This window comes from Etheostoma cragini, chromosome 8 (genome assembly GCF_013103735.1).
Source record: "Etheostoma cragini isolate CJK2018 chromosome 8, CSU_Ecrag_1.0, whole genome shotgun sequence".
NCBI classification, from domain to species: Eukaryota; Metazoa; Chordata; class Actinopteri; order Perciformes; family Percidae; genus Etheostoma; species Etheostoma cragini.
In genome coordinates this window covers 26,704,344-26,713,127 of record NC_048414.1, presented here as the reverse complement: position 1 = coordinate 26,713,127, position 8,784 = coordinate 26,704,344, and the positions used below count along the sequence as shown (strand labels likewise).

The 8,784-nt window shown below is 45.9% G+C and overlaps 1 protein-coding gene and 1 long non-coding RNA gene across 4 annotated transcripts in view; one reads left to right on the top strand and one right to left on the bottom strand.

The window, feature by feature from the left end:
- mob2a (MOB kinase activator 2a) overlaps positions 1-8,784 on the top strand; it is a 71,116-nt gene that overhangs the window by 24,312 nt on the left and 38,020 nt on the right. The window contains exon 1 of one of the 3 annotated variants that reach the window (XM_034879443.1): positions 5,267-5,513. The exons of 1 other annotated variant lie outside the window; for it this stretch is intronic. In XM_034879443.1, coding sequence (XP_034735334.1) covers positions 5,476-5,513 — 38 coding nt within the window. In that variant the 5' untranslated portion in view covers positions 5,267-5,475. Of the gene's footprint in view, positions 1-5,266; positions 5,514-8,230; positions 8,642-8,784 lie in introns of those variants that run through there. One more of the 3 variants, XM_034879442.1, reaches the window with a different exon arrangement.
- The window catches only part of LOC117949307, a 23,358-nt gene continuing 17,489 nt past the window's right edge, over positions 2,916-8,784 (bottom strand). The window contains exon 4 of the long non-coding RNA XR_004657668.1: positions 2,916-2,930. This is a non-coding gene — a long non-coding RNA (uncharacterized LOC117949307). The remainder of the gene's footprint in view (positions 2,931-8,784) is intronic.

Below are 8,784 nucleotides of genomic sequence, written 5' to 3'. Positions count from 1 at the left end.
GGACCACTAATGTCTATGTAAAAGCATCCAGAGCACCATGGCATGTGAACTTTTAAACATCTTGGTGTCTCTTGTCTGTCTCTTAGCGCTGTCAGATTTATTACTGACAACCCACAGGGCCCCCCCATCATTATGTCTTTTATCAGAAGCTGGGCTGGCCTGTCTCCTCTGTCAGGTGAAATCAGCACTTTTATTTTTTATGTAAATCTATCTATTAATCGACGAAGGGCTTCTTCAAAAATGAACACCCTATTTCTCATCACTCCTGTACCTAAGATCTTGGAAAGACACCTTTCAGATATTTCCATATCAGATATTCTCCATTCAGTACATGCCCTCGATGTCTTTCCCATACCGGCAACACCACACATCACTGAGGCATCAGCGCTGCTTTCCTTCTCCTCTTCCTTCCCGTGTCCTTTTCCTTTTCCTTTTTTTTGATCTCCTGTCCTCACCTCCTCCCTTCCTTCGCCGGTGCAAAGCCTCCATTCCCATGCCGACAATTGCAGACTGCGTACAGGTCAACGGGACATCGGCGATGGCCTACGCCTCCGCCTGCTGCCTATCTCTCATCACTGCTCCTCCGGCCCAACCCGACTCACTCAGCACAGCAGCCCCAGAGAGAGAATGAGAAAGCGGAGGTGCATTTTCTTCTATTTAACAGTAGGTGGCATCCCAGTCCCATCTTCAGTTCCCTGTGTCAGTGCGTCAGTAAGCTGTGTCCATCATGACTTCCTGTTTACAGGATGGATGTGCACAGTTCAAACTATGAAGGATACTTCTTTTTTTTTAATGTAGAATGTAAACTTCCTCCAGGCTCCTTAAATGCCAAACTGAGAAAAATGACAAGGATTATGTTTTTTTTTTTTTTTTTTATCAGTACAATTGTAGATTTTTTTATTTATTTATTTTATCTTTTGCTCTATAAAATGTCAGAAAATGGTGAAAAATGTCACTGGATGTCCTACTCGGGAGCCTACAGACCAATATTGACTCATTGTTTCACTCATTGGTTTCTTCACTGCTGTCTACCAGTATATGGGCCTGTTAAGATTCTTGGAGCAGTAAAATAACAGTGAAAAATGAAAACAAAGTGGTACTTCTTTTACAAATTAGATGGTGTTCCTCAGCTTTACATTCTAAAAATGCCTGAGTGGTGATCAGTGCATGGGTAAGGTTGCATTTCATTCCCTGTAACTTGAATTGAAACCTACATCTGTCTAGATATAGAAAGATAATACTGATTGGGTGCAGAGGCCCGAAACACCCAGACATAACAGTTGCCCTTGGGTGCATCTAGGAGACATTTGAGAATACGTCAACATTGCTGTCATTTAGTCTGTTATTTCACCTAACTCTCATGAGTTTCTATATACTAAGAGACCAGTATCAGACTTTATTATTGCAAGCTCCCTCAGCTTTGCGGCGATAGCCTAGATGGTCAGACAGAGACACTGAGGTTACTATTAATGTTGAGTTATTAATGGTGTCCCCTCTCTATAGGCCAGGCTGTGTGTGAAAGACCGACTCCTGGCGTCGCCCAGCCTGGCTGTATATATAGGCCCATTCATACTGCACTCCTTGGCATAATCCCAGCTCCCATCTCTGGTGGGTGGGTGTGTGTGTGTGTGTGTGTCTGTGTGTCTGTACATGTGTGTACATATTGGATGAGAGGGTGAGAGAAACAGTAGGTTCTTGGTATCCGAATGTACATTAAATTGCATGATACACACATGTTAGTAGTTTCATAAGATTAATCTTTTTTAGTATAACCGCGGAAAATGGTGTGTGTGTGTGTGTGGCGGCAGCGGGCCCTCAATCAGTATCACCTCTGTGCTGAGGAACTTGGCGCATGCAGTGCCATGGTCGCTCTAAAAGCTCTCCTATCACACACATGCTCTCAAGTTGCTGAAGCCACAGTAGAGTGCGTTTGTGCACTGCGGTCCAGCATTTGTGCAATGTATTCCTCGAAAGCCTGTGTAAGGGCCAGGGCTAGCGGTGACGTTTTCCTGGAAGCTTCTCTGCACTTGGAACGAGTACTTTATTTGATCCTCATTATCGAAACATTCGGAGAAAATCCGCAGCTTCCTCCTCAGACGAAAGAGAGAAGGCATCGCTTATCGACGCTTCCGTCGGCATCGTTTAACGCCATTTGTATGCACGGACACGCACTTGAAGTTAACATCTTTTACACCAGGAAGAGAAATGTGGGCAGGGATTGAGCTCGATGGACAGAAGATGAAAAGAAAGGAGGGTGTGCATGGAAAAGAGGATTGAAAACAAATAAGGATTGCGAAAGAAGCAAGAAAGCTTAGATTAGCTTAATGAAAGGGCAGCAAAAGGAGCCATAAAATCCTGGAAAGTTAAGGTCCAGCCAATGAATGCGTTCAGGAAGGAGGAATGGATTGAGACTGAATAGCAGGGGGAAGGAAGGGGGTGTTGTGCGGAACGGCATCAATAAAAGCCTAGGCTAAACGTGCCTCTGTGGTCTGCAGTATTCACCCTTTGTTGCTTTCTCAGTCCTCCCGTTCTTGACTCCAAGCCTTCTCGTCCCAAACCCTCCGTAGTCTTCCTCCTCTTCCTCCCTCCGGTGGCTGCTGTGTAACTCTGCAGTGACTGACTGAGCAGCAGCAGTAGCAGCAGTGATGCGATGGATCACCAGTTCTGGTGCCAGACTGTTCTTTCTGTAATAAACGAGCTGGGAGCCACTGAAACCGAGCCGGAGTGCTTTTCCGGGAGTGGAGGAATCACACACACACACACACACACACACACACACACACACTGCACCACACTCTCATGATGTAATCCTGAATAACCCTAAAAGCTCTTTTAGAAAATTGGAACCGTTATCCCACCAAACCTATACACACAAAAGTAAATAAGGCATTTCATTTTGTTAAAGGTGCCCTCCCACATGTATTTCGTTACTTTAAGGTAATGTCGGAGGTTCTACCATGGACTCTGTGACATTTTTTTGTGGAAAAAAGTTTAATTGCTACATGTTGTGTGGCTTATAGTTACATTTAGAAGGCAGAGAGACTAAATGTGTTCAGATCATGGACCATCTACCGTGTGTTGTGTTGCATTTTGACATAATTAAAACAACTATAGGCTGTACAAGCTGATATATGGGTCCGATACCATTTTATTGAATCAGAACCGCACCACAGTGTTTTTGTCACTTCCTGTTCAGCCTGAAGGCTGCAGGAATTGACCGGAAGCTGTCCGACTTGAGAGCGGATTTTTGTCCCCTGCTCTCGTCCACTTTACAGGCGAGGGGCAGTTTGTCTCAAACGAGCCTAGTAATATTCAACGAGCAAAGCTTCTTGACTCTGATTGGCTAACAGCCAGTAAATGAGAGCTTTGTTATCAGCATCCTTTACCAAGCGCCACTGGGTGAGCTCATGGATAGTAATGAGCTCAGGGATCATGACGTCAGACTGACCAGCTGTTGTGATTGTCTGATTTCTCCACTTATATCTTTTCAGTGGCTAGAGCTGACAGAAGAGGTAGCAGTTCATTTTCACATTCACCACATAACACACACACACGCGTATGGCCCTGACATATTTCAAAAAAATGCAAGTAAAGACGTTTTTGTGTGGCAGGACACCTTTTAAAAGATTATTTTTTTTTTGCAGACATGCTCTCAGGATTCTTTGAACTAAGTGTTTGCTCTTAGTTGATTTGTCCTTTTATAAGTCATCTCCATGACAATGTGGCAGAGATGAATTACTTTTGAAGCTGAAAATAGCTCCTTTTTCAAGTCACTTCCTGGTTGCTTCATTTAAGTTCTAAAACCGTAACCTTTGGGTTGTACAAAGTACTAAAGCACATTACATGTAAACATAAACATCCTGGATTTTAATCCAGTTTATGTCTCTTGTTGCATGTCTTCTCTCCTTCCCCAATGCTTCCTTAATTGGCAGTTAGAAAGGCACATCTGTTCTTTCCATTTTTCCAGTCTTGTGGTCCTGCGCTCTTCCCAACATATCCCCACTCTCCATATTTTTCCCAACCTCCATCTATCTATTCCCTTCTAAAACTCCCCCCTCTCCCCATTTCCATACAAATCCAAACTTGACAAAACAAGAGCTTTGACTCCCCTGAGCTGTATCTAGTGTACACACAGTGGCGTAAAGATCATCCATCAGGGGCAGCGAGTTTTCTCCACCGAGGTCATGCATGCACGACTGAGGCAGGAGGCGTCTGGGTGCAGCTAAAGATCACACTCGGTCAGTGTCACTTCGGTGTCCGTCCCAAAGTCACCTAATCTCATCATTTCCTCCACATTCCCGCATCTCATTTCATTGTCAAGTATCACTGTTTGCCAGAGAGGATGCTCAAAAGGCTGCGATGTACGATACAACTCACTAGGTAGCCAGTGATTATGGTTCATTGTTTTTGGTAACTTGGTCATTGTTCTGCTGCTGTGAGGTCAAGAGTGTGTTGGTGCAGCATCATCCTCACCATGCAAAGAACCACCCGTCATTTTAAACTATCAAAAAGTATAATTTACAGAAATGTGGTGTCATTCTTTATCAAACCACACCCTCTTATAATCTAATTTGTGCTAATAATCAATTTGTGTGTGTGTGTGTGTGTGTGTGTGTGTGTGTGTGTGTTGGAAAGGCTACTTTGGATTTAAATGGCATTAATGGATCCTCAGCCCTATTCTTAGGCTTAAATCTGTCTCACCCTTCAGGCTCTGACAAGGGCTGTTGGAGTGGTGGAGCCTGGTTTGTGTTCAGTATATGAAGACATATAGCTTTTGTGTGTGTGTGTGTGTGTATGTGTGTGTGTATGTGTGTATATATAGCTCCTCAGATAGGAAACGCACTTGGAACATGAGCCTCCTGCGGACCGTAAATGGGGAGAAGAAGGAAGCTGCCTCGCATCGATAACCGTTTTTTATGACTGTATCGTAAATGTGGTTTTCCTAATGGTTTTTTGTTGGGTTAGTTCGGTTGAATGTCGCCGAACCGAGCCTGGGGAGTGGATGTACATGTGGACGTACTGAAAAAACACAATGCCGACCCCCACAAAGCACACCCAGCCTTAACCACACTCTGGGTTAATTTCGCTAGATTTAGTCCCAACTTCGCATCGCTCCGGACCGCTCGCGCCACCGACACGAGCCCGTCGTTGTTCTCAACGGAACGCCTGTAGTTTGAGGAGTCGGTTGTCGGTAACCCTGCTCCGCGGAAACTAACTCGAGGGGGGGGGGGAGTCAGAGGAGGGGGAGGAGAAGAAGAGGGAGGTCTGGGAAGAAACGACCGAAAGAGAGAACGGTGCCGGAGGAGTGGGAGAGGACTGCAAAGAGCAACTCCGTATTGTTCCGCGTTAGTTGTTCAGCGGGAGTCCAGAGAAGAGAGACCGAGACACCGTGGGGGGTTTGTGTCTTTCGGGGTGCGGCAAAAAGCTGAAACGCCGTCAATTCTGGATTTCTTTATCCGCTTCCTGTCGTCCAGGATGAGGTTTAAAAGGAACGGGTCCTATACGCTAAATAGGTAAGATGCTGCAGTAATGTGCGCAGTGGTAACTTGATAATGGTGTTATCCATATGTGGGGGGGGGGGGGGGGTTGCAGCACGTGTTATATGCTTGGCTCATGAATCAGTTCACTTTCGCTCTGATGTCTCCATGTATGCTTGCAGGGGTGATCATAGTGACTTTACAGTCTCTTTATTTCACTTCTTGGCATTTCATTAATTTTTTAAGATAACTCTCAAATATTGCTTAGCAGGCTTTTTTTATTGCAACATTATCCAGATACATAAGCTGCATTGGCAAAATTGAGGGCTACTTGTTTGCAATAAGGACTTCTAATGTGATGAAGAATCACATGAAAGTTGTTCTCTATGTTAAGGACTTTTAAGGCTACATCTGAGGAAGAATCACATGAACTTACAGTTATTTATAATAGAAAATATACAGTTGCATGGGCCCTTTTTCCAGTTTTATGACTGCAAGCAAAATGCCCTAAAAAGACTTGATCATGGCTCATCAGACATTGATAAGGTCAATTCTTCTCAAGGGTCCCATGATTTCAGTGTGGCGCCCACGTGTAGTTCAGTCTGTGAAGCTGGATCAGGACAAACCTGTCTGTCTCGCTTGAGGGGAGGGGTGTCTCTCTCTCTCTCTCTCTCTCTCTTTTGTTTCCTGTCTTCCTTTTTTGCAAAAGAGCAAAAATGATCTCTCCTCTTTTACTCTCCCTGACCTTTTATTATGTTTCTCCCTCCTTCCCTCCACAGAAATATCCCTCTCTTGCCCTCCCATCACCTAGCAACTTTATATGTGTTAGAGTGTAGCAGTGTGAAGGAAGTGCACCATGTGGGTCTGCCTCCTTCCCCATAACCCATTTTCCCTTGACGTGATAGCAACGGGCTCTATTCACATCCTGGCGTTTTCTAAACCCGGGTCACGAGTCGGGTCTTTCCCCTGCCCAGTGTTTTGGTCTCTCTCCCTCTCTCTCTCTCTCTCTCCCCTCATTGGGTTATCTTTTCAAGTCACAAGTTTATAAGAAAAAAAATCCTTTCTTTGTCTGTCTGCCGTCCACCAGCCAAGTCACACAGCTTGCTTGAATTCGGCGGATGTCTTGCTTTTATTGTTTGTCTGGATGTTATGATAAGATCCAAAAGTCTGAGGAAGTACACACAAGGCGACCCACAAGATATTGTGCTCATATTGTTGAAAGTGACAGTTGATTTAATGGCAGTTTCACTTCATACACGTTTCCCATGGCACTGCTTTTCGCCTTGTTACAGGGCATTTGGCCTTCCGCAGTTTGACACACACACACACACACACACACAAAAACCCATATCCTGACTTTTACGTACTGAAACACAAAGGTAACTAACGAGTGCCAAACACCCACTCAATCACACAGCCGAAAATGCGAGAACAATGTTATCGCTGTATACCCTTCATCCCCTTTCTGTTTTCAATTAGGAAGTCTGTTCGTGTGTGTCTGTGTGTGTGTGTGTGTGTGTGTGTGTCTGTGCAGGTGAAAGGGATGAGGTAATTAAACAGTGAAAGAGGAGGACTGTTAGCTGCAGCTCCTGGTGACAGGCCTCCAGGGAGGAGGAGGTGTTGAAGGATGGATGACGTCATGGGATGCAAAAGTGCTTCGCCGGGCTGCTTCGGTCCGCCTTTGTCGTCTTTTATCTTAAAAAGAAAAGGAGCAAAGGGAGGAGCGCAGTGGTGTCGTCTGACGTTGTGTGCAGTGGGGTTTAGGTTAAAATAACCACTAGCTTTGGCTTCTGTTAAATCCATCTCACTGTTAAGGAGCTCTGTGATTAGTCGGTGACAGAATAAGAGCAGAACTGTCCCCCCTGCGGTTGTCGCCGCATTGTGACGTCTTCTGGAAGTGTTCGGTGTCTCTGCCTTTTGTTGTCTGTCGGACCCTTTGTCGGCAGAGCGCCGTTTAGCTGCCTGTGTCGGTGTCTGACTGCAGCTTTCAATCTCGGCGTCACACACAAACACACACACCTGGTCGCTGCAGTCCTTTCCGTTTATGTGTGTTTCTGTCTTGAAGGGAAGTGATTGCCCTTGATGGCTGCGAGGAAGGGGCAGAGATGTAATGAGAACCATGAGTCCCTCGGTGTCCTTCGCCTTATTTACCCACACAGCATAAGAACGCTGCAGTCATTGGCTCACTTCCTGGGGGCTTGTCTCGGCGCTAGCCCCTCCCATCCCGTACCTTTGCATCATTTGTGTGAATGAAGAGTCTTCATTAATGTATACGTGCTCTGTATTCTGTATTCAAATGTGCAGCTCCCTAGTGTTGACTCATGAGTTGACAATTAGCCATCCACTGTTAGTAGTGACTTAGTTACATATCACTTCATGTGCAAAAGCATGAGGGGGCTGTCGACGTGCTGCACCGATTACCTTCGCCTGACAGGATTTGACTCAGATTTAGCAAACAGAGAGAGTTTTTATTTTGTGTGAGCGATGGGAGAGATAGGATGTTTAGCTTGACAAGGATGTATACAGATTACTGAGATTGCTGCCTCCCAGTGTGTGTGTGTCCATCTCTCGCTGTCTCTCTCTCTCCCCTGCAGTCCACCCTGTGCTGCCCAGCAGTCAGCAGTTTGTTTATGGGACTCTGTTTGCCAAGCTAATCTTCCCGCCTTTCAAGTGGGAGCCAGCAAACGAATGAGAGAGAGAGGGAGGGAGAGAGAGAGAGAGAGAGAGAGGGAGAGAGAGAGAGAGGGGAAGAGGGAGAGTTTGCGAGAGTGTGAAAGTGAGGCAGGCAGTTGTGCAGTAGTTAGAAAGGAGAGAGAAAGAGACAATGCTTAGAGAGGTTTTGTGAATGTTAATTTGTTTTGAAAGGGTGTTTCTGCATGCTTGCTTGGCTAACTCCCTGATCGGCCTAGTGTCCATCCGTCCGTCCGTCCGTCTCTCCCTCCTGCGTGACTAGTGTTAAAGCCAGAAGCTGCTCCAGTGGCTGTACTGTTACACAAGGTGCCATGCCGGAGCCGCGGCGCCTGTAGCCGAGTTTGTCAGAGAGGAGACGAGACTGGGACGTGGAAGGGAGGAAGGGTGCTGTGGGTCGGAGCCTCGTCACCCCGGCCCTGCTTCACCACTGACTGGATGGGGGTTCTGGTGTGCTGCGACTGCTTCTTCTATCGGTAGTAAACAAAGTCACTGTTCCTCTTTTTCCCTCTTGACCTTTCCATCCCCTTCACTGTTGTTGTTTAATTGTTGTTGTTTACGGCATACTTGGCTTTTCAGCATTCTTCTCCTTAGATTGTCAGACCGCCATTAACGTCCA